The 27,124-nt window shown below is 32.7% G+C and overlaps 1 protein-coding gene across 1 annotated transcript; it reads right to left on the bottom strand.

Moving 5' to 3' along the window:
• Nucleotides 1–12,789: 12,789 nt before the first annotated feature.
• LOC135950517 (uncharacterized) lies at nucleotides 12,790–19,642 on the bottom strand. The gene is made up of 3 exons (XM_065500055.1): nucleotides 19,217–19,642; nucleotides 16,645–18,145; nucleotides 12,790–16,577 (listed from the first exon to the last, which is right to left on the bottom strand). The coding sequence occupies exons 1-3, from the start codon at nucleotides 19,640–19,642 to the stop codon at nucleotides 12,790–12,792; spliced, it is 5,715 nt and encodes a 1,904-aa protein (XP_065356127.1).
• Nucleotides 19,643–27,124: the final 7,482 nt, after the last annotated feature.

The raw sequence follows: 27,124 nt of genomic DNA, 5'->3' as shown, positions 1-27,124 counted from the left end.
TATCTCCCGCTCCGCTATAAATTTCGAACCGATAGGCATATCCAAAAGAATCACATAGCACGAATAATTTTATTCCCCATTTATGTGGCTTATTTGGCATATACTGCCGAAGATGATGCATCATTTTTGTGCTACACATTTGTTCATCGACGAAAAGGCGAGCTTGTTTTCGCACGAATCGAATCTTGCATTAAATTTTTCAGCAAACATTCTAATGCGAAACAAAGGGTCGTAGCCTGGTTGACCTTTTTTCACTCGTTGGCTCTCATCACGAAGTGATAAGAAATGTTTTATTGTTTCGAATTTCGATCGACTCATGCAATTCGCAATTGGTTGTAATGCATTTTTACCCCAGTAGCTTCGCAAATTTGGATATCGATAAATAGACATGTATAATAAAATTCCAATATAGTGGTGTATGTCCTCAACGTTAACGTTAAGAATTGTTGTTGGTTGGTTTTTGGACGAAGCATAGCAAACACACGCGTTTCAATTACAATTGAACACAAATCAACAAAGTCAGAAATAAATAAAAAAATTGAGAGAATTTCGGCCGTAGAATGTATATTTTTTTATTTCCTTAAAATTTAAATAACATTCATTTAATAAATTGGTTATATCTGTCAAAAATTCTAATCTAAACATTCTTTATTTTGTTCTTATTTTAAGTGTTAGACATTATGTTTGCTGGGTAGCTCTCTCACCAAAACAATGACAGTTTTAGTTTTGGTAATCCCTGATTTAAACTGACCTCGCTATATCCCCAAAATTCTTAACAAAACTACAAACTACACTTTGAATTACTTATCTTTTTCTTTGGCTGCCTGTTGGGTGGTTGTTGTCCATACTATTTCGGCTTCTTTACACCTGATTATGGGTGAATATGGTGGATGGTCTATTGTGATTGAAGTTGATTTTTTTTGTATGAAGATGTCAATAGAATTGTAGGTTGCAATGTTTGATGAATAATGTCTGGATTATTGTTGTTGTCTGTATGATGCTGATGAAAAATTTCAAAATATGTTGACCAAAATGTTGTTCTATTGTTGTTTGCTGATGATGATGAAATTTATAGTGAATGTGGGCTAAAGATATTCTCTATTGTTGGTTGATGTTATGATGATGAAATTTATAGAAAATGTTGAGTTTTATGTGTCTTTGTTGTTGCAGGGTTATTGATATTGTTGACTAATAATTTTTGTTGTGGATTCCGTAAAATTTGTTTATTATTGTTGTTCTGTTTAATTTTTGTTTTTAATTTTGTAAAATTAGTTTATTGTTGTCATTTAGTTTAATTTATGTTTCGAATTTTGAAATTTTGTGTTTTAATTTTTTTTGGAATTTTTGTTTATTAATTTTGCAAAATTTATTTATTGTTGTATTTATCGTCCACTGTTGCACAGTGGTATGAGAATAAAAAAAGAGGAAAATAAATCTGTAACTTCTAAACCCTTACGCCGATTTGAATGAAATTTCACATGCGCAAAGAGGAAGTGTAGTCGAGTTTAAGTTTTGAACCTCATGAGCCCACCAGGAGCGGGACCAGGGGTTCCCAAAGTAGGACACCTCGGGTATGTTCAATTTTTAAAATGAACCTATTTCTTCGTTTGTGTTACGATTTAAAAAAATTACACATATAGAATCTCCTTGTCGAGCACTACATAAAACCTCGTCGTAGCTATCAATTATCTCTTATATATTCGCATTTGAAAATTTAATTTTCCACTTTTTACTTTTTTTGGTGACCGCGGTTCTAAATATTCCCCGATTTTACCCGTTTTTCTTTTATATGATTAACAATATATCTATATATCAAATAACGAAAAAAGTGTTTAAAAATCATGACTGAGTCCAAAGTTACATGCATATTTAAAAAAATTTAAAAAGGCGATTTTTCGCAATTTTTTTATCTAAAAAATTTCTAAAAGGATGTATAATAAATTTGTACTTTTTCAAGATTTTTTTGGGAATTGCGGGATACTTGATAACAAATTTCTAAATTTGTTTTTATTTTTCCATTTTAAATAGAAAAATCTACATAACGGGGAATTTTCATTAAAAAATATTCATAAATAAAAATTTTATTTCAATTTGAAAAATTTGTATCTATGCTAAATTCAATAAAAAACATTTTTTGTCATATTTTTCAAAAAAGCATTCCATGAATTTTTCAATTGTCAAAAGTTATATACATTTTTGAAAAGTATACAAAATCCTCTATCCATTGATATAAACATGTCTACCTTATGTTTTTTACGTGTCAAATAAATTAGGGAAAACTAAACAACTCGCTGAGAATTTATCTAGCACTGTTATTTACATTCATAAAAATGTTGTTATGTAGGCAACATGCTTTTTTATGAATTTCTATGTTAGGTAAATTCTCAGCGAGTTTTTAGTTTTCCCTAATTTATTTGACTCGTAAAAATCATAAGGTAGACATGTTATATATCAATGGATAGAGGATTTTGTCTACTTTTCAAAAAATTATATATATTTTGACAATTAAAAAATTCATGGAATACTTTTTTGAAAAATATGACAAAAAATGCTTTTTATTGCATTTTGCATAGATACAAATTTTTCAAATTGAAATAAAATTTTTATTTATGAATATTTTTTAATAAAATTTCACATTATGTAGATTTTTCTATTCAAAATGGAAAAATAAAAACAAATTTTGAAATTTGTTATCAAGTATCCATACCAGGGGTGGGGTTATCGGAACCCTTTACAAAATAATTAAGAACTTATTGGGCCATCTAAAATAGGTTACTATATTTTGATATCGAGTATGCGATTTGAGAATTTTTGCCCTAATGTTGAATTTTACATAAAAAATAGGCATTTTTTGAATGGACCTGATCCCGTCGGTATCAAAAACTATAAATGTTTTTTACATTTAAAATATTTGGCGTAAAGTTAGCTTTTCAAAAAGTACAAATTCATTATTCATCCGATGTAGATAAGATATAGTAAGTTGGACCTACAATGGGTCAAAATCGGGAAAAATATTTTTTACCCGAATTTGTTTTCACCAAAATTTTTTTTCAAAAAAAAAAAAAATTTTTTAAAATTTAGAAAAAACTTTTTTTAAAAAAAATTTAATTTTGTTTACCTAAAAAAATTTGGTGAAGGGTATATAAGATACGGCACAGCCGAATATAGCTCTCTTACTTGTTAATCCTACAAAAGAAAAATGGATAAAATCGGGGAATATTTAGAACTGGGAGTAGGGTGGGTAAAAATGTTGAAAATTAAATTTTCAAATGCGAATATCTCCTAAGCTATAAGAGATAATTGATAGCTACGACGAGGTTTTATGTAGTGCTCGACGAGGAGATTTTATATGTGTAAATCGGAACACAAGAAGAAATAGGATCATTTTAAAAATTGAACATACCCGAGGTGTCCTACCTTGGGAACCCCTGGTCCCGCTCCTGGTGGGCTCATGAGGTCCGAATTCAAAACTTAAACTCTACACTTCCCCTTTGCGCATGTAAAACTTCATTCAAATCGGCGTAAGGGTTTAGAAGTTACAAATTTATTTCCATCTTTTTTTATTCTCATACCACTGTGTGTTGTATATTTGTAATATATTTGGTCAATTCACAAGGTCTCTTATCATGTCATATTGTCATAATGTCCTAATATTTTACAATGGTTTTTATTGTTTTTCAAGCTAAATTTCCTAAAATAATACTACTCTGTATGCTATGTTAATTGTTCTATCGTAACCAACCAGCAGAGACCTGCGCCGAATGCCTAAGAGTCGGTTAAGCCGAGCTGCCGAGTCGTGATATATTAGGACATTATGACAATATGACTGATAAGAGACCTTGTGAATTGACCAATTGTGAAATTTTTTTTATTTGGATGTTATTATAACGTGTTATGTGTAATTATTTATATTTTTGTAATTTGGGCTATGTTGGTTTTCCTGTTTGTTGAGGCTTGTGTTCTTAGGTAGATGTTAAATTTTTCTTAGGTAGAAAGAGTAAATTTTTACATCACATTAATAATTGTTTAATTGAGGTTACAACATATGTATTTCGATAAATTAGGGAAAAACTGCTATTATTTATTTGGTTTTCATAATCTGAGAAATGGAGCATAACAAGAATTATTGGAAGTGTTCCTTATTTTTGTTTTGTGTGATTTGAAATATAATAAGGGTCCTCATGTTAACGCTTAAAAGCCTCGCAAACTGTGCAATGTGTGCATTTTTACACTCTCGCAAATGAACTGTCAAAAAATGTATGGAAATTCATTTGCACAACTCCGATAAGTTTGCGCGACAATTTCAACTCGCAAACTTGAATTTATTGTGCAATTGATGAATCAGCTGCTTTTGTTTACTTTTATTTATGAAAAATAAAAATCAAATAAAATATAAATATTTTGTGCATGTGAAAATTGTGTATCTTTGGAACATAATGATTGGATTGAATGGCATTGTGTATAGAAATATTAACCAACAGCTAGAACATAGACAAATTCTTCCAAACTATGTACATATACCATCATTTGTTCCAAAGGTTTAACTTTCATTCAACATTTCTAGAACTTAAATTTAAACAATTCGAAAAACTTTTTTTTAAAGATTTTGTTGAATTTATTTTTATTAGACATTTTTAACAAATAAAGAAAAATCTAATGTATAAACTTGCACAAAATTGAAAAGGTGGTTTCATGAAACACGTCGCGCAAATTTGCACAATTGAACGAATGGGAAACTTAAGCATTTAAATGAGTACCCTTAATATATTGCCAACCTATGCAGATCTGATGAAATTTTATGAGTTGAATATTAATGAACTGCCATTCACAGAGTTTTAAATTACTACTATATTAGTCAAAAAATTGCAAAATATTTCATAATTTTACATGAAAACTGCAACAAATATTTAACAAAATAATATTTCATTATATACATACTAAAAATATAAATACTATTTACGAATTCCATATATGCACAAGCTTAATGGTAGAAATATTTGTCGCAGTTTTTCCAAAAATATTTTGCCTTACTATTTACGTTGCAGCTAGAAGACAAAATGAAAATTTTTAAAACATTTGCTGCCTAAATATATGGGGCATTTCATGTCAAGTGAACCAACTTTTGAAATCGATGTCTTCCGATCGGGATGAAATTTGCACCAAGGTTAGCTCTATTGGATAATAACTCAGACACAAATTTTCAACAACATCGGTCGAGAACTCTCTGAGTTATAGGGGGTAAAATTTTGACAATTTGGTCAAACAGGGGTTTTTTCTTATTCATGTAACTTATTACCTATTGTTCTTAGCAAAATGTGTCCCAAATAGTATAGATAGCTATTTCTTCGATCTTTCGAAAAAAAATATTTAAAAAAAAAAAAAAAAAAATTTTTAATATTTTTTTTCCGAAATCAAAAACTTTTTTGACTTTTTTTTAAAATACGTTTTTTTTTTTTTTTTTTTTTTTTTTCTTAAAATAAAGTTTAGATATTTTCCTTGAACACCTACTTGGTGGGATGCGAGTGGGATATCTATCAAAATAAATATTTTGTAACTCAAAACATAAAATTTTTGACTTTTTTTGCAAAATCAAAAACTTTGTTGACTTTTTTTTTCAAAATGGACCCTTTTTTAATCTTTTTTTTTAGGTCAAACAAAAGCTTAGATATTATCCTTGAAGACCCTTTTGGTCGCTTAGTGGGATGCGAGTGGGATATCTATCAAAATAAATATTTTTTAACTCAAGACTTACAATTTTTGACTTTTTTTTTTGCAAATACAAAAGAAAGCTTAGGTCCATTCCTTTAAGATATTTTTAGTCCCTTAGTGGGATGCGAGTGGGATATCTATCAAAATAAATATTTTTAACTCAAGACTTACAATTTTTGACTTTTTTTTTTGCAAATACGATTTTTTTTCCAAATGGGCCCTTTTTTTAAAATTTTTTTTGTAGTCAAAAGAAAGCTTAGGTCCATTCCTTTAAGATATTTTTAGTCCCTTAGTGGGATGCGAGTGGGATATCTATCAAAATAAATATTTTGTAACGCAAGACATACAATTTTTTAATTTTTTTTTGCAAAATCAAAATTTTTTTTTAATATGGGCCCTTTTTTAATTTTTTTTTTGCTCAAAAGAAAGCCTAGGTCCATTCCTTTAAGATATTTTTAGTCCCTTATTGGGATGCGAGTGGGATATCTATCAAAATAAATATTTTGTAACAATTTTTTAAAGGTTAGGTCCATTCCTTTAAGATATTTTAGGTCCCTTAGTGGGATACGAGTGGGATATCTATCAAAATAAATATTTTGTAACTCAAGATATACAATTTTTGATTTTTTGGCAAAATCAAAAACTTTTTTGACTTTTTTTTAAAATGGGCCCTTTTTGTAATTTTTTTTTTTTGCTATAAAGAAAGCTTAGGCCTATTCCTTTAAGATGGTTTTGATCGCTTAGTGGGATGCGAGTGGGATGCGAGTGGGATATCTATCAAAATAAATATTTTGTAACTCAAAACATAAAATTTTTGACTTTTTTTGCAAAATCAAAAACTTTGTTGACTTTTTTTTTCAAAATGGACCCTTTTTTAATCTTTTTTTTTAGGTCAAACAAAAGCTTAGATATTATCCTTGAAGACCCTTTTGGTCGCTTAGTGGGATGCGAGTGGGATATCTATCAAAATAAATATTTTTTAACTCAAGACTTACAATTTTTGACTTTTTTTTTTGCAAATACGATTTTTTTTCCAAATGGGCCCTTTTTTTAAAATTTTTTTTGTAGTCAAAAGAAAGCTTAGGTCCATTCCTTTAAGATATTTTTAGTCCCTTAGTGGGATGCGAGTGGGATATCTATCAAAATAAATATTTTGTAACGCAAATAAATGTTTTGTAACTCAAGACATACAATTTTTGTGTTAAAACATTTATTTTGATAGATATCCCACTCGCATCCCACTAAGGGACTAAAAATATCTTAAAGGAATGGACCTAGGCTTTCTTTTGAGCAAAAAAAAAAATTAAAAAAGGGCCCATATTGGAAAAAAATTTTGATTTTGCAAAAAAAAATTAAAAAATTGTATGTCTTGCGTTACAAAATATTTATTTTGATAGATATCCCACTCGCATCCCACTAAGGGACTAAAAATATCTTAAAGGAATGGACCTAAGCTTTCTTTTGACTACAAAAAAAATTTTAAAAAAAGGGCCCATTTGGAAAAAAAATCGTATTTGCAAAAAAAAAAGTCAAAAATTGTAAGTCTTGAGTTAAAAAATATTTATTTTGATAGATATCCCACTCGCATCCCACTAAGCGACCAAAAGGGTCTTCAAGGATAATATCTAAGCTTTTGTTTGACCTAAAAAAAAAGATTAAAAAAGGGTCCATTTTGAAAAAAAAAGTCAACAAAGTTTTTGATTTTGCAAAAAAAGTCAAAAATTTTATGTTTTGAGTTACAAAATATTTATTTTGATAGATATCCCACTCGCATCCCACTAAGCGACCAAGTAGGTGTTCAAGGAAAATATCTAAACTTTATTTTAAGAAAAAAAAAAAAAAAAAAAAGGACGTATTTTAAAAAAAAGTCAAAAAAGTTTTTGATTTCGGAAAAAAAATATTAAAAATTTTTTATTTTTTTTTTTAAATATTTTTTTTCGAAAGATCGAAGAAATAGCTATCTATACTATTTGGGACACATTTTGCTAAGAACAATAGGTAATAAGTTACATGGATAAGAAAAAACCCCTGTTTGACCAAATTGTCAAAATTTTACCCCCTATAACTCAGAGAGTTCTCGACCGATGTTGTTGAAAAATTGTGTCTGAGTTACTATCCAATAGAGCTAACCTTGGTGCAAATTTCATCCCGATCGGAAGACATCGATTTCAAAAGTTGGTTCACTTGACATGACATGTATATTTTTGGTTAACAAAAACAAATGAAATTGCTTGTGTATAATATACAAAAAATTTACTACAAAAACATCATACATGCAAACAAATTGCTGCGTGAAAACCATAAACTGCAAACGATATGCGCAGTGAAAAATTCAAACAATGAAAATATGGAAGATGCTAAATGTAAAATACGAAATTGTGCAAAGTTCAAAATGTTTATTTATAAAATATTTCCGCCACATATATGGAAATATTTCGCCGCATATAGTCACTGAGTAGAAAAATGTGAAAAAAAAACTATGAAGTTGATTTGGGTGTACAAAATAAAAAATTATATTGAAATGTGTGTTAATAAAGAATTTTAGTGCAATAAAATAGAAGTTTTATATTTTGAGGTATGTACTTGTATTGCGAAAGAATTCAATGAAAATACATTAAATAAGATTGTAGACAAAGGATATTATTATTAAATTTTTTGATTGAATGTTTGATTTTTTAATACGAATTCAAATGTATTCATGCTGGTGGTAATAGGAGTCCAGAAAAATTAGTATGAAAAAAAAAATAATTTTGTATGTAAAGCGGTTAAAAACGATACATAATGCAACAACAAAATGTGACAACAACAGCCAATGAATACCATGTAATAATAAATAACAAGATCTAAAAAGAAATAAAATGCAATGCTTTTTATGAATGAAATCTATAATATAAATTGTTTGTACATTCAAAATTATCCTTTCGTAAAATTTGTAACAGGAGAACAAACAAATAAATAAGCAGCATAGAAAATAATTTTACAAGAACAATTTTATGTGTAAGATATATGTAAATGCAAAAAAGGCACAGGCATAAGTACAACAGGAGCAAAAGGAAATTAACTGCAACAACATCAACTTATACACACAAGTACGTAATTATGATATAAAAGTGCTGTATGTGTGTACATTAGAGTGCTCCAAGATTGTATGGACGATAAAAATGTTCTAGGTACAGGCCGTCCCCCCCTCTAGAATGGTTCTATGTATTGTAGAAACTCGGTTAGGATAGGATAGGATAACGTTAACTGGTGCCGCAACGACGCTGAAGTTTTGAGGTACATTTACAAGGGGAAAAATGCAATTTTTTCAGTTTTTGTACAAATTTTTGCATTAAATAATTACTTTTGCAATTTAATTTAAAAGAATCGAAATGTACATGTAATTGTCGTTCTAATAAGATATAAAACACAAAAATTGGTTAAAAAATGTTCAAGTTATTAAAAAATCGCCATCGGCCGGAAAATATATAACATTTCGCAATCTTTCCATGAGAAATTCCAAATATTGAAAAAATTGACCTTTGACCTTCACGATTTAAGGGTTAACGTTTTCCGATTTTAGTAAAACTTTCAGACTATATTTAGAATTACCTGGAATATAATATTCTGAATAGTTTTTGCTTAAAAATCATAACAGTAAAGAAATTCGGCTCATTCGCCAAAATATGGCCAAAAAAATAGTTTTTCTCGAAAATCTCAAAATTTAAATCGCAGATACGGAAAAACTATAGGAGGTATTTTCATACTTTTTTCATATTTTTATTCCCTATTATGTTCTCAATAAATCCCAATGTGATGATCAACAAATTTTGAAATTTGTTTAACAAAATTATTAAAAATTTAAAATTGGAGTTTTGAAACTGCTGTTAAAAAAATTAAATTTGTTTGGCCATACCTGCGAATAGGTTAACGATATCCTACGAAGACAAAAACTCATATACAAGTAAATATGGATATATTTTAAGTAAAAATGAGCTTTTATTTTAATATTTCTCAAAATATGTTAATTTTGTTTCTACATTTCTTATTCTAGTGGCCTGAGACACGTTAATGGCCTGGCGATTTTTTAATAACTTTAACATTTTGTAATAAATTTTTGTCTTTTATATCTTATTAGAACGACAATTACGTGTACATTTCGATTCTTTTAAATTAAATTGCATAAGTAATTATTTAATGCCAAAATTTTTACAAAAACTGAAAAAATTGCATTTTTCCCCTTGTAAATGCACCTCAAAACTTCAGCGTCGTTGCGGCACCAGTTAACGTTATCCTATCATCCTAATATTTTACACAACGTGTTTCTACAATACATAGAACCATTCTAGAGGAGCACTCTAGTGTACATGTGTTCTGTAACTGCATAATGCAACAACAATTTATTTCTAGACATATGAAGGAGTACCGTTGTAATTAATTGCATTTTATTGTTTCTTTACTGTTAATGTAGAAAATTAAAAAGCCAACAACAACTTGTGCAATCTGAAATGCAAATGAGTATGATTGGCTGAGCGTTTGTAACAATGAAAGGATAGGAATGCATTGGATGTTGTTGTCACATTTTGTTGTTGCATTATCTATCCTTTTTTAACCGCTTTACATACAAAATTATTTTTTTTTCATACTAATTTTTCTGGACTCCTATTACCACCGGCATGAATACATTTGAATTCGTATTAAAAAATCAAACAATCAATCAAAAAATTCAATAATAAAATATCCTTTGACCACAATTTTATTTAATGTATTTTCATTGAATTTTTTCGCAATACAAGTACATTAAGGTGGACCTTATTTTCCAAAAACGAAGGGCAGTTTTGTGTGAGGTTAGGATAAAAAAAAATCTGAAAAAAATTTGAGCTCGATCGGTTAAAAATTGGCGTGCCGCACGAGGGTCAAAGTTCGTGAGAACGAAATTATGGGTAAATGGATAGAAAAAGGTGCATAACTACTCAGGAGTCACCCGTAGGTAGGTAAAATGTATGAGCAACCCCCATTATTTTCGTACCCCCAATATTTTTCTAGAACAAACATACCCCCTATCTCCAACCATTCAGGGGTCCCCATACAAAACAACTGAATTTTCACGAAAATTTTCCAATATAGAAAAAAATACAGTGAGTGTCACTCAAAATCGTACAACATATTTTTTTTTTAAATATTATGAAATTATACAGGCAATAATAGGTGATTATATAAAAAATTAAAAGTCATTTTATTAATTGGAACAAAAAATATGTATTTCAACAAAAAAGTTAACAAAACCTCATTTCATTAAAAAAATATTGATGAAAATTAAAGAACATCAGAAAATTCATATTTCACTTAAATTCGTAAAATTATATTAAATTATAATTAAAACTTTAAAAATTAAAAAAAAATGTTAATATTAAATAATCCTAATACTTTGTAGGGTATCATTTGCTATTTTTTAGTGCCTTTACGATTTTAAATGAAGCGTTGATATTCTGGGCATTTGTGGATAAGGGCAATTAAAATAATACCCAATTTTCTGATAGGTAATAGCGCACACAATATAATAATAGCATTTTAAAATATTTCCAAAACATCATCTTTCTAAAACTAATGAATAAAATTTGACTACGATGGTGTACGATTTTAAGTGACATTCACTGTATATACAATTACTATTACAATAAAATAAATTAGTTTATTGATGTTATTTATGAATAATGTTATGCTATATTAAATTTCTTTTTTCAAAACTCGGATATTTTTTGCGATAATCACCGACAACTTGAATCAAATATTGCTTTTCCTCTTCGTTCCTGCACAATATTTTATTGTAGTCCTCCATCATTTTCAACGCCTCTTTAGTGCTTGCTGATAATCTTCGCGCTGTGGCCACGTTTCCGGCGGATATCGTATAAATTCATGCGGCAAGTTGAAGCGTAGAAAAAAGTTTATAGTTTTCACAGTTACGAAAGCGCTCAAGTCATTCGACAAAAATTGCTCAGTTACTTCTGCAAAATTAACCGCAATTTTTTTCATGCTTCGGATAGGTCCTTCATCATCTTCATCCCAATCAGTACAGTGATACCAGACTTTCACGTACAGACGAACAATCTCGAATTCCATCCAATTGTGACTTTGCCAGTTTAAATTGGTCTCTGAACATAAATATTTTCAGTGAATAAATTGCTTTAGACATCCATCGTGCGTGGTGAATAGGTATGAGTTCTTTAAACTTATATTCGCCAAAATCGCCTCCAAGGAATAAAACAACCAGTTCCAATAGTTCCTTATAGTCGTTACGACGTTGTCTTTTCTGTAGTTGGACCATGCAAAAAGTAATGATGTCATCTGGAGCAGTAATTAATTTCGAAGCAACGATCTCATCGCTCACTCCAGTTTCGAATGCATTCTGATTGATTTTTTCCCAATTCTGCTGGAAACGGCGAATGTAATGTCTTCCAGTATTTTGCCATCCCAGTGCACTACAAAAAATGCTGTTGCCTTCAACTGTAATGGAATAAAATATTTATATTAGTGTCGCTGGCTGCGACCTGAGCCTATATGTTGAGGACAGCGAATTTAACCAGTCTCAAAATAAATGAACCACAAATTTACATAAATGATGCATATACTTGAGCAACCGTTTATTTCTAAAAAAAAGAACTTATTACAAAAAAATAACTTATAAATATATTAAGCGACTTACCGCAGTCTTTATCCCCAACAAACTAAATTTTTATTCTAAAGCCAGTTATTACTGAGCCTACAAATTTCTTTTTGTTTATGTACTATTACAACAGTTCATTTCCAAATAAATAAACTGAACGAAAATACTGCAGTATAATTTAGGGACAAAAAGTGCGATTAGTTCGTAAACAAATATGAACAAAAGGGAATACAAAACAATATAAAAAAAATCCTAACGGACAAATGAACCAAACAACAATGATCATACAATTGGTAAATAAGACAATTTAAGTAAACATTAAGGTAGCTCACAAACAATTAATAAAATTAATAAAAATAAAAATCGTAATAAATTTAAATAAATAAATATATGAGCCATCGGCGACATTCCCACCCCCGTGGATCGGCAACGATTCACTACTCCAAATCAAGGACTGCTAGTTTGGAAACTGGGCGTTTAAGTATTCCACTACTTGTTTGGACATCAGCTCTTCGGATTACACCATCACTGCCAGGAAACACATTTACGACACGACCTCTCTTCCAATCTCGGCGGGAAACAGCTGGATCACAAATTAGTACAAGATCTCCCGGGGCCACAGGCTTCGTATGTTCGCACCATTTGGACCGTCTTGTAAGTGTGGGCAAATATTCCACAATCCATCTTTTCCAAAAATGATCTCGTAGCTGTCGAGCAATTCGCCACTGCTTCTTCAGTACCACTGGCTTTGTAATTTCAATACCTTCTGGCGTTTGAGCCGTATTTGCAGAACCCAACAAGAAATGATTAGGCGTCAATGGTTCTTCGTCTTCCGGACTGACAGGAAAGTGAGTCAATGGGCGAGAGTTCACGATGTTTTCGGCTTCAATTAAAAAACTTTGCAAGGTGTGCTCTTTTGGGGCGACTTCTTTTAGGGTTACTCTTAAAACCTTTTTAACACATTGAACCATTCGCTCCCATATTCCACCTTCTGCAGGATTATGTGGACAATTAAACTGCCATTCAATGCCCCTTGTGGACAACTCATCTTCAATTTTAACCAGATCAAATACTTCATCAAATCGCTGGGCTTCTTGGTTAACTCCAACAAAATTCTTTCCATTATCACTCCGAATCTTCAACGGGGTGCCACGACGATTTATAAAATTCCGTATAGCCAAAATACACGAATCAGTAGATAGATCATAGGCCACTTCTAAATGTACAGCTCTGATTGTAAGGCACGTAAACAGGGCAACCCAACGTTTTTCATGGCGTCTACCAACAGTCACATTTAATGGGCCAAAATAGTCAACACCAGTATAAGTAAATGGCCGGACATATGGAGTTAGTCTATCACTTGGCAACGATCCCATAAAAGGAGCTACTGGAACAGCACGACGAATCTTACAAATGTTGCAATTTGATGTGGTCTTACTCAACAGATTTCGAAGTCGTGGAATCCAGAATCTTTTCCTTATTTCGCCTATGGTAGCCTCAAAATTTTGATGTCTCATTTTATTATGCACATGGGCAACAAATAGTTGTGTAAAGCGGTGACAGGGCGACAAAATAATGGGGTGCCTGGCATCTAAAGGCAACCAACTCGCAGCATCAATACGACCGCTCACTCGAAGTAAATTATTTTCATCAAAATAAGGCGAAAGGGAAAATAACACGTTATCCTTTTTTAAAGAACCACCAGATTTTAAAACGTTTATTTCAAAGGCGAAACACTCTTCTTGGGACAGACGACACAGACTAGTTTCAGCAACCCTTAACTCTTCAGCACACAGGCATCTCGAACCATTACATTTATCACAATTTCGGCAGCGATTGATAAATCTCAGAACCCAAGCCATTGTTCGTTTAAGCCTGAGAAATGAAGAAAAACGATTAAAATCAATTACTAAATTTGTACTAACCAGCATAACAAATTTGGGGCGTAGTTCTTCTTCACACAAATCATCAGATTTCTTAGAATTCTTATTCGGCCAGTCAGCTTCGTTTTCATACAAAAATTGTGGCCCTTGGAACCAACGTGTTTCAATGGAAAAATCAACTTCATTTTTAGCTCTTGTAGTATCATCGGCAACATTGAGATCTGTAGGCAACCATCTCCAATCAGTTGGGCGTGTCGAATCAAGTATTTCGGCAATTCGATGGGCAACAAATGGTTTATATCTCCTGCTTTCAGAACCAATCCAACTAATGACGGTTGTAGAGTCACTCCAACAGATTCGACGAGAAACTTTGAGTTCATGTTCCTTCATTATAGTGTCCATCAATCGGGTCCCCAAAACGGCGGCTTGTAGTTCTAATCTGGGAATAGTCATACATTTCAATGGGGCACATTTCGACTTGGCAGATATAAACGACACTCCTATTTGTCCATCAGATGTTGTATATCTCCAATAGCCAACTGCACCGAAGGCATCTTCACTGGCATCAACAAAAACATGCAGCTCTAACTCCAAGGGCAAACCATTTCCAAAATAATATCGTGGAACCTTTACATGGACAACATTTCTTAACTCTTGGCGCCATTTATTCCACATCGCTTGTAATGACGCGGGCAACATCTCGTCCCAAAGTACATTATGTCTCCAGACTTCTCTCATCAAAAGTTTGGCAGTTATCATAAAATGGCACAAAAAACCAAGTGGATCAAAAATGGACATTACGACACATAATAACTCACGCTTTGTGGGACACCTTTTACCAAGGATGACGTCAGAATTCACACGATGGAATTTCAAAACAAATTTGAACGTGTCGTCCTTTGGATCCCAAAACATGCCAAGTACCTTTTCAGTTGAACCCTCCAACTCATTTAATCCACCTGAGAAACTAACCTGATGATCTGAACATCCTTCTAGAGCCACAACCACCTCCGATGAATTCGATGTAAATTTACGCATTTCAAAACCAGCAGCTTTATGTATTTCACGAACTTGTATGGCTATTTCAATGGCTTTTGACGGATTTACAAAACAGTCTACAAAGTCATCTACGTAATGATGGTCCAAAATTGACTTCACGGCTCTAGGGAAACGATTTCGATGCTCCATTGCATTTGTTTCCTTCACATAATGGGCAATACAGGGCGAACAGGCAGCTCCAAACGTCATCACAAGCATTTCATACACTTCCGGTGGACCACTAGCATCATCTCGCCACAAGAACCTCTGCGAACACCTGTCTTCCTCAGCAACAACAACTTGATGAAACATTTCCTTTATGTCCCCACAAACAGCTACGGAACCGATTCTAAAATTAAATAAAACTGATGGCAACGGTTTGTACTGCTGAGGGCCTTTCAATAACTTTGAATTCAACGAGACACCTTCCACCTTTGCTGCTGCATCGAACACCATACGAATCTTCCCTGGCTTATTAGGGTTTACGACACCAAAGTGGGGCAAGTACCATGTTCTCGGATGAAACGTATCGACTTCACTCAATGATAATTTGCGTACATACCGCTTCTGCAAATATTCACTCATTATTTGTTTATAGGCCGCACCAAATTCAGGATTATTTTTCATTTTTCTTTCCATTCCAAAAAATCTATTAAGGGCCACGGAATAGCTATCCGGCAGGACTACGTCATCATTACACCATAGCAGTCTGGATTCAAATCTTCCGGCAACCCTCTTCGTCGAATTTCTCAATATCTCTCGTGCACGTAAATCATCTCTTGACTCAATCACTGGTAGAGCCTTAACACCAAAATTTTCAGTTTCAAAATAATTTGCCACCAAATTATTTAAATTATCCAACTGTGTCAGCAAACATGTTTGGGTTCCAGGGCGACCTCCTTTCACGTTTCCAAAAACAACCCATCCAAGAGGAGTATTGGCAGCATATGGACCAGCATCTTCCAAAGGGACTATTTCATCGGGCAATCCTAAATGGCAATGGTCCAATCCAATTAGTACCTTTGGAGCCACACATTCATATGAGTTTAAAGGCACACCATGATTCTTTACTAAATCCGCATTAAAACTCTGACTAGGCAACTTCAAATTCGAGACACCATACACATTTTTCAAAGCATATTTCCTCTTCTTATTAACACCGCTCACATGAAGATCCACCACCATAACTGGTTCTTGTGCCGATTTACCACCATACCAACTCAAATTCAATTGACTTTGTCGACCATGCAGTCCAAGCTGTCTCACTAAAGAGCTATCCATCATCGTAACCGAAGAACCTTCATCTAGGAGTGCATAAGTTTCAATAGCACAATTTGGTCCATAAAGAACCACCTCTGAACAACAAATCACTTCTTTCACTAGCACTGGAAACACAACTAAGCACTGGCTCGACGGTTGAAGCTCTCTCTGTTGGCGGCACATTTACGGATCGTTCACTTGATTCATTAGGTTTAGTTTCATGCAATAATTTGTTGTGATTTCTTTGGCACTTTTCCATTGGACACTGCTTACGCCGACGACAATCTTTACTTGAATGGCCACCACTGAGACACGAAAAACATAACTTCAATCTCTTCACTTCACTCCATCTATTAGGCACACTCAATTCTATAAATTTCTTACAATCAAAAATTTTATGTGGGCCAACACAATAAAAACATTTTAACTGACGTTCTGGGCCATCAGAAGCATATAAAACCACTTTTCGTTTTGGATCACTGCTAGATCTATTGCCACTTAAACTGCTTATTTGCACACTTCTTACCAAATTTGCAACACGCTGGAGCCAGGTACTAAAATCCAAAATAGTCGGCAACTGAGGTAAAGTTGAAGCAAACTGGGCCCAATCCAAACGTTTGCTCATTGGAAGCTTCTGTACTAACTCCTCCATGAGTGTTGGATTCGACAAATGTTGATAACCATTGGCAGATTCCAAAAATGCTGCTAAATTTCTGACCTTAATGGAATACGGCACCAATTTATCGATCGCGTTTTCTGCTATGGGCTGAACTTCCTTTATCTGTTGCAATTGGCATCGAATAAGCAACTCTGGGCGACCATATTGTAGCTTTAATTGCTCTATAACTGTTGGCACATTATTTGGGTGGATGAGCAACGACTTCACGCACTCTCTGGCTTCACCTTTCAAAGCCTTCTGCAATCTCAAACAATTTTCAAAATTATTGTAGGAATATGCCGCTGTCGAATGTTCAAGGGCAGACAAAAACATTGGCCAGTCCTCGGGAGTACCACAAAATTCGGGCAGATCATAAAGTTTGCGTTGTACTGGCATGGGCACTGTAGCAGGGGAAACAATAAGAGGCTGAGATGTCATCAACTGGTCTGACTGACTAACATAGGAATATGGCGTTGGATTCCGGCGATCAACCATGTTCTCAGGGCCGCTGCTAATACTTTGGATGACTGGCGCATTATGTCCAATAACATTCGGCGTATTTAAATTTTGATTTGCTCTTAAAGCACGTTGAGCGTTTGCCAATTGAGCTTGCAGGATGTCAATTTGTCGTTGCAGGTTCTCATTATCAGACGATATGGTTTGTGGTGGCTGGGTTCTCACATTAGGACCGGGCACTAACGGCGGCAGACTAAAGGGCTCTTCACTTGTTGAACTGAAAATGTTTTGCATTGATACAGCAGGTGTCGGTTCTCTAGGGGCACTTATAGAGGCACTAGTTACCGTTGTTCCGAGGGCAACAGAACTGACATTTTGTACCGACGGCATTTGAGAAACATTTGCTGATCTATTTGTTCCGGCAGGCGTGGAACTATTCACATTTTGGCTCGTTGCTGTCTGCAAACGAGAGCTTTTTCTAGATGGCGACCGTTGCATCTTGAATCACAAATATTTTCAAAGGGCACACAAATTCACAAATAATAAACAGCAACACAAAATTAATTTGTTCCGGCAGGCTTGGGGCTTCACAAAAATTCACAAAATAATTGCTATTCACTGCAGATTAAAATTTAATTGCTCCGGCAGCCAAGGAACCACACAATTTATCACAAATAAAAAACACAATTTGTTCCAGCAGGACAGGTTACAATTTCACACAAATTCAGCTTAAAGTTTTACTCGTTCCGGCGTGTAAGGAACCACAAAAATTTCATACTTTAGTTTAAACACTTGTACCGGCAGGCATGGGACGGCTTCACAATTATTTCTATTTGTTCCGGCAGCTTGGAACCACAAATTCACATAAAGTACAAGTAAAATGTTCCGGCAGGCAAGGAACCACAAGTTCGCTCAAAGGTTGCGATATATAATTTGTTCCGACGGGCAAGGAACCACAAGATCGCTCAAAAAATTGCGAAATAAAATTTGTCGCTGGCTGCGACCTGAGCCTATATGTTGAGGACAGCGAATTTAACCAGTCTCAAAATAAATGAACCACAAATTTACATAAATGATGCATATACTTGAGCAACCGTTTATTTCTAAAAAAAAGAACTTATTACAAAAAAATAACTTATAAATATATTAAGCGACTTACCGCAGTCTTTATCCCCAACAAACTAAATTTTTATTCTAAAGCCAGTTATTACTGAGCCTACAAATTTCTTTTTGTTTATGTACTATTACAACAGTTCATTTCCAAATAAATAAACTGAACGAAAATACTGCAGTATAATTTAGGGACAAAAAGTGCGATTAGTTCGTAAACAAATATGAACAAAAGGGAATACAAAACAATATAAAAAAAATCCTAACGGACAAATGAACCAAACAACAATGATCATACAATTGGTAAATAAGACAATTTAAGTAAACATTAAGGTAGCTCACAAACAATTAATAAAATTAATAAAAATAAAAATCGTAATAAATTTAAATAAATAAATATATGAGCCATCGGCGACAATTAGTATTGAAATTAAATTGGTATAAGAAAAGTAACCTTACATGTAAGTTCTCCTTTACAAAATCAGCGATTTTTTGTCGATTTGCAGTACGGTATCTTCGAATTGACGAGCGATTTAATACCAAATTTGATACGTTGTGACCAAGTCCATCAGCTACTGCAGCCATTAAATGCATTGCATTTCGGTCAGATATCATGCATTTATCCAAAGCAGAAACGATCCGTTCATTGATAAATAACTGTGTTCCTCTTTTAACAACTTCCGAAGCCGACGGTAGAGCGTCCACTTCCAATTCCATTCCACCAGCGCCAACATTGCCTGACGATTCGGTTGATGATGTGAATTGCACTGTACCCATTGCTAAGGTATTAATTTTAGTAGTTGCTCGTAATCGCCGTTCATCTGCCTCTTCTCGTTCCAATTTTCGTTTTTCAATGCCTACAAGAGCCATGTCAATGCCAATCATACTGCCTGGGCGGCCTTTTTTCCTCTGTGCAAGCAAAAACTTTTTATCCTACTCTATTTTAATCATGGTGAGTGCATTAACATGATCAATATCGAAGAGATCGTCTAATTCTTCGACAAACTTATCCTCTTTTACTTTATGCGACGTTCCTCCTCTTGTTGAGCTCTTGTTCAATTTCCTCCACTTCTGGTACAGCTTCTCAATTTGCTTTATGACCGAAGACTTGTCTCGGGTCGGAATTCGTGCTTTATTCCAGAAAAGGAGCACTTCGTTTGCAGCCATTGTTGTACTTTTTCGCACTTCCAATTTTAGTGTACGAGTATGAAAAAAAAATACACCAAGAACTTCTTTTTTAGACGGCAATTTTGATCCCAACAGCTGCGGAATAACATATTCAATCAAATAAATGTTATGCTGTTGCGATCTCAAATTAATTTTTGTCGTTGATGATGCCATTGCAATTCAAATGCGAACCTGTTCTATTGAAAAATTTAGTTTTTAGGTTTTAGTTTTAATTGTTTTATTTCTTTGTACTCACTTTTTCCAGAACTACTGTTAGTTTTAATTTAAATGAAGAATTATTCACTTTCACAGCTCATAAATTTACTTTAAAATTACAGTTATTTTTTAATTTTTTGTCACAGTTTGTATGTTTTATTTATAAAAGTCATAGAACAACTAAAAGGTCAATACTTTTATGTACATAAAATAAGGTGTATATTTTAAAAAATGTTATGCAAATGTTTCTCAATGAATTTAGGTAAGTTTTTAAAATTCATTGAATATATTTTTACCTATATATAATCTTCGTAAAAACCCAATAAAAATAAAACTGAAATTTAGATTTATATATCAGGTCGAAATAAAAAACACGAAAGTACATCAATGGGTTTTTCAATGTTGTTTGGAAAATTTTACAATATTTAGTAATATTACATGTTATATTATTACTTAAAAATGAATACGTGGAATATAAGCCATAAAACAAAAATAATTTTCATGGAATTAAAAATGTAATGTTTTTAAAAATTTTAAATATTACCTGTCTTATTAAAGGGGCATTTTATGATTACATTGCTAAATAAAATAAAACTCAATGAACAAGCCAATTGGTCTATTCACTTTTTTGAGTTCTTTGACAATAGAAATGGGTGTTTAATTAATGTTAGTAAAATGTGAAGAGTAATTCAAGAAATGAAGTTTAGAACATATTTATACTTTGTGTAATTCCATTAATTTTTAATTTCGAAAATTTTCGTGAAAATTCAGTTTTTTTTGTATGGGGACCCCCTGAACGGTTGGAGATAGGGGGTATGTTTATTCTAGAAAAGTATTGGGGATACGAAAATAATGGGGGTTGCTCATACATTTTACCTACCTAGAGGTGACTCCTGAGTAGTTATGCACCTTTTTCTATCCATTTACCACCAATTTCGTTCTCACGAACTTTGACCCCCGTGCGGCACGCCAATTTTTAACCGATCGAGCTGAAATTTTTTTCAGTTTTGTGTAACCTCACACAAAACTGCCCTTCGTTTTTGAAACAGATGAGTTTTAAATTTTTTCATACATTGGGGGTCCACCTTAAAGTACATACCTACATGCACTAAAATTATTTATTAACACACATTTCAATATAATTATTTATTTTGTACATCCAAATCAACTTCATAGTTTTTGTTCACATTTTTCTACTCAGTGACTATATGCGGCGAAATATTTCCATATATGTGGCGGAAATATTTTATAAATAAACATTTTCGCTTTAAACATTTTGAACTATGCACAATTTCGTATTTTACATTTAGCATCTTCCATATTTTCATTGTTTGAATTTTCACTGCGCATATCGTTTGCAGTTTATGGTTTTCACGCTGCAATTTGTTTGCATGTATGATGTTTTTGTAGTAAATTTTTTGTATATTATATGTACTATCATTGAATATCACTTGGTCAGCATTTTTGTGTTCTCACGTTAAAAAATGCTGATCAAGGTAATTCACAATGTGTATAAGGTATACACATTACACTCTATTATATTTAAGTAAGAACGGTAGCTTTAAGAATTTAATAATAAATAAAGTTAGTATTTTTTAAACCCTCAAAGCGGACGTTTCAATTACATGGCGTCCTGCCAAGTTTAAAAAAAAAACTTAATAAAAATTTGTTTTGTGTAAAATTATAAAACTTTACTATTGAACTAAATATAAAATTTATGTTGAAGTTAAATAAAAAAAAATACAAGAACAACAAGTATGAATTTTTGTGTATAAATTTTAAAACTTTAGTATTGAACTAAATAGAAAATTTATGTTGAATTTAAATAAAAAAAAATATTACAAGAACAACAAAGAAATAAATTTTGAGTGTAAAATTTATATAATGAAGAAACAAATAAATAAATTTCAATGTGGTCCATTCAAACAAGTAGACGTGTACACAGCAAAGGCAAAAGCTATATGAGAAAATTACTTTGCGGAAAACAAGTTTAAGAAGAGATAAAATTCCACACATCAGAAAGAAGAAAAAAATAACACCTCCCCCTCAACAACAACATAAAACTTAAATAAAAAAACACCAACATGTGAATATAAATATTATATATAAAATAAATTACAAAATTAAAATTTAAAAAAAAAAATTTTTTGATACTTAAATTTAATTTACAAAGAAAAAAATATATATACATCTATATATAAATGTATTATTAATTAAATTATGATTAAACAAATGTAATTAAAACTTAAATAAAAAAATAAATATGCTCTTTTGATCTTTAGATTTAAAAAATTAATTTTGAAATTAGAAAATTAAAAAAACAAAAAAAAAATGGGCAGACCCCAATCGAAGCTAGAAAACCCAACTGCAAATGTGGTAAACGAGGTAGAGGTTATTGAAAATAACTCATCTTCGATTCTACTGTTGCTTTGGGCAATAGTTTTTCTGTTAGCAACAAATGTTTTGCTAAAATTATACCTCCTACATAAAAAGTCATTGAAGAAAAAATATATGTCAATAATTTTTTTTTGGTTAATAATTTTTTTTAAGAAAGAAAATATATATAATTTGAACCTCTGCGATACTTACGAGTCCCTCTAGAGGTATAGTGAAAATTAAATTTTGATAGAGCAGTTCACTTGCTAAATTTAGGATAAAAGGAAAAGTATAATTACTTGTTAGAAGGAGGATAATTTGAACCAATTTGAACCTCTGCGATACTTACGAGTCCCTCTAGAGCAGGGGTGCCCACAAGTTCCTTATGGAAGAGTAAACATCAATACATTTAAAGAAAAGCTACTTTTTATTCAATATTTGTTGTTGCTAAAACCAATTCATACAAAGAAAAAAGAAAAAAAAACTCACTTTCAATACACACATTTTTAAAATATCATACGATAAACAAAAACAAAATCTACATGGATGATCGCAGTCGTCAATGTTTACCAGCAAAGCATACGAAAGTGTTGTTGCTTTCAACATGCGTGTATTCAGTGAAGAACGACAAAAAAAATAATAAGACAAAGTTGTTTGTGTATTTGGTATTGCTAGTGCTGAGTGCTCTAGTGAGTATACAAAACACACAGCCTATAGCTAAGAGCAATTACAAAAACAAAAGGGCATGACTGCTCTAGAGGTATAGTGAGAACGAAAAATTGATATTTTATTAGTATGGTGATCTGTTGTGTGAATATTTAATACTATGACCAACATATGGATTGGCCAACAATTTTATCTAGAGTTCGACTTTTAAAAGAACAATTTGATAGGTCATATAAATGTTTAAACATAGATAGACCGACAAGGGATGAGACACTAGACAAACATATTAGGATTCTATTCGAACGCCTCGAAGACATAAGAATAATATTTAATACAAATTACTCTCGGCTGACCCAATCCCACAAGTCGGCAGCTGACAATTTTTTCACAGACGTTCGTGATAAATTAATTACCGTATTGTCAAAGAGAGGATTCGAGGTCGACATTCCTATTACACTCCACGAGGAGATAATATATAACTTGGTGTCAATAGACCCAATTGATAAAACTGTTTCTCATGAACAGAAACAGAAAATTGAATTAGATTCCGAGACAGAAAATATGACACTATCAGTAACTGAATTTTTAGGATTATCCGCTAAACTTATTCCTGAGTTTGACGGTAAATCCGAACATTTACAAGCATTTGTAGACGCACTGCAATTTGTGGATTCCATTAAGGAAACACATGAAGTAGTAGCAGTTAATGTTATAAAAACTAAATTGAAAGGTACCGCAAGAACATTAATATCCACTGAGCAGACAATAAATGCCATAGTAGAAAAACTAAGGTCTCGGTAAAGGGAGAATCGAATGAGGTTCTCACTGCCAAGATCCTAAATGTAAAGCAAAACAATTAGTCTGCCAACCAGTTCATAGAGGAACTGGAAAATTTGACTAAAGCATTGACAAATGCATATATTTCGGACGGATTATCGAATCCACTTGCGGAGAAGTATTCTTCACATACTGCCATAAAAGCAATGTGTAGGAACGCTTCAAATGAAAGGGTAAAACTTGTCATGGAGGCTGGTACCTTCAATATAATGAATGAGGCCGTCTCCAAATTTGTCAATGCTTGTACTGACAATAATACGAATACTGTCAGTATAATGAATTATAGTTCTAGACGTAACCGAAATAATTATGGCCGTGGTCGAGGCTACAGTCGCGGTCAGAATTACAATCGAGGTTATAATCGTAGTAATAACCGGTTCCTATAATGGACGAAATTCCTTTAACCAACGTGGTAGGCAACAGGGACACCACCAAGTAAGATACGCTCAGGGAAACCAACAGGACCCCCAGGAAACTCGACTGGGGGCACAAACAAACAATTAGAAAAATCTTTTACTTTAAACATAGCAAAATACAGAATATATAATTTAAATTTGAGTAGCTATGTTATGTTAAAAACTAACTTGAACAATAGGTATAATACATTTCTAATTGATACCGGAGCCGATATTTAATTTTTTAAGGAAAGCACTTCTTCTTCTTTATTTGCATATTCGATTTTCGAATGTTAGCGACCATGCAATTATAAAATTTACATTTCAAAAATTTAATGGTTATTCTAATCAGATTCGATTTCATACATCGTTCACAATTTGAGCAAAGTCAGCTCTATTTCTCGCCGCATTTATGAGGTTCTCCACATGCTGAGATCTGGTCCATTGTTGTATATTTTCAAGCCATGACATCTCCTTTCTGCCCCTACTACGTTTTCCTTCCACTTTGGCTTGAAGGATTGTTTGAAGTACCATATATTTAGGGTTCCTCATAACATGTCCTAAATATGCAGTTTTTCGTTTTTTTATGTGAGATAAGAGTTCACGTTCTCTATTCATTCTCCTTAAAACTTCGTTATTAGATATATAAGATGTCCAGGGTATTTTTAGTACTCGTCGGTAAGTCCATATTTCAAATGCTTCCAGTCTCTTAATATCTGCAGCTTTTATAGTCCATACTTCCACAGCATATAGCAATACTGACCATATATAATTTCTTATAAATCTCGATTTTGTCCCCATGTTTATATCATGATTGGTTAAAACTTTCCTGTATTTAAAAAAGGAATCTCTTGCCATCTCTATTCGGCATATACTTTCCTTCGATACGTTCCATTGATCATTAATTAGAACACCAAGATATTTAAAATTCTGCACTCTCTCGACGTATGAGTTTTGAATTTTATGTATTGTATTGCTGTATTTATTTTTCTTACTAATAATCATATATTTTGTCTTATGAATATTAATTTCGAGCCCATAATTTTCGCTGCATGAAGTGAGCCTTGTAACCAAGTTCTGAAGTCCAGCCATACTGTGAGACAATAAGGTAGTGTCATCGGCGTATCTGATGTTGTTGATATAAGCCCTGTTTATTTTTATACCTTCTTGGATGTTATTAATAGATTCTTGGAAAATTCTCTCCGAGTATACGTTTAATAATAGTGGAGATAGAATGCAACCTTGTCTGACACCTCTAGATATAGCTATTACATCTGTGACATCCCCGTTAATAGCAATTTGTGCAGTTTGATGCCAGTAAAAGCTTCTAATACATCTGATCTCCTTATCACTTATTCCAAGGGACATGAGAATTTCCATCAGCTTATCATGTTGTACTGTATCAAAAGCTTTCCCATAGTCAATAAAACATAAAAACGTCCTTGTTAACATTTCGACAGTTCTGTATTAAAACCTGAACACAAAAAAGTGCCTCGCGTGTGCCCTTCCCTTCCTTGAATCCGAATTGAGTCTTCCCCATAGCACATTCGCATTTTTCATAAATCCTGTTATGAATTATTTTAAGAAATATTTCAAGTGCGTGACTCAGTAAATTGATAAGTCTTTATTCATTATATTTCTTAGCGTGACTTTTCTTTGGAATTGTAATAAAGGTGGATTTAAGCCAATCTTGTGGATATTGGCCCGTGTCAAATATGTGGTTAAAAAGTTTCGTAAAAAGTTGGATGTTATTTTCATTTATGAGTTTAAGTATCTCGGAAGGGACTTCGTCTGGGCCGGTGGCTTTCTTATTTTTGAGGGATCTTATCGCACCCTCCACTTCACTGTCCGTGATACAAGTTCCTGACATTCGCCGTGATGTTTGGTTGTCATAACATGATCTACTGTCATCGTTAAATAATTGTTGAATGTATTCTTCCCAAATCATCTTCCTCTCTCTAATATCAAACACTGCCTCATTATCGTTGTTGTAGAGAACTGATGGACCTATCCCGCGGTATACTCCAGAAGTTTCCTTCAATTTCTTGTGTATATTGAAATCGTCGTGTAGACTCCTTAGCCTCTCAATCTCCTGACATTGATCATTAAGGTGTTTATTCTTAGCAGCACGTGTTGCAATTTGAATTTCCCTATTAAGCTCCCAGTATAATTCGTAATTTGAATTTTTATATTTACGTCGTTCGTCCATAAGCTGTTGTATTTCTGTTGTCATCCAATCTTTAGTTTTTGGCTCTATGTATCTTCCGAGAGTATTTTGAGCAATTGAGTTAATGGTATTTTCCATTGAGGACCATATATTTTCGACATCTTCTCTCAATGTTATTAAGTTCTGTATTAATGAGATCTGTTACATTCGTTTTAATATCCGAGTTTTCCGGTGTAAAGTTTATGATGTTGTTTTCTCTTTGATTGCGAATTGAGTTTAATGCGCATGTTAGCCATAAGAAGGTTATGGTCAGATGGTACGTCTGCTCCCGGGTATGTTGATGTCTTCGTTATTGAGGTGCAATATCGTTTGTTTATAAGAATAAAGTCCATTTGGTTTCTTATAGTATTTCCTATTCTATCCTGGGGGGATTTCCAGGTATAAAGCCTTCTAGGTGGAAGGCTGAACAAGGTGTTCGTAATTTTCATTCTATGTTCCTGGCAGAACTGAATGAGTCTGTCACCTCTCTCATTTCTTTCGCCT

The sequence above is a fragment of the Calliphora vicina genome, chromosome 1, assembly GCF_958450345.1.
Source record: "Calliphora vicina chromosome 1, idCalVici1.1, whole genome shotgun sequence".
Classification (NCBI taxonomy): domain Eukaryota; kingdom Metazoa; phylum Arthropoda; class Insecta; order Diptera; family Calliphoridae; genus Calliphora; species Calliphora vicina.
This window is presented reverse-complemented; position numbering and strand designations above follow the sequence as displayed.

Bases quoted from the DNA above. Each gene is read 5' to 3' on its own strand.
- LOC135950517 (XM_065500055.1), bottom strand. From the start codon at position 19,642: ATGATTGGCATTGACATGGCTCTTGTAGGCATTGAAAAACGAAAATTG. The intron at 18,146-19,216 runs GTAAGGTTACTT...TTGTGATTCAAG, and splicing joins TTGTAAAGGAGAACTTACAT to ATGCAACGGTCGCCATCTAG. The intron at 16,578-16,644 runs GTGATTTGTTGT...ATGCACTCCTAG, and splicing joins TTCCAGTGCTAGTGAAAGAA to ATGAAGGTTCTTCGGTTACG.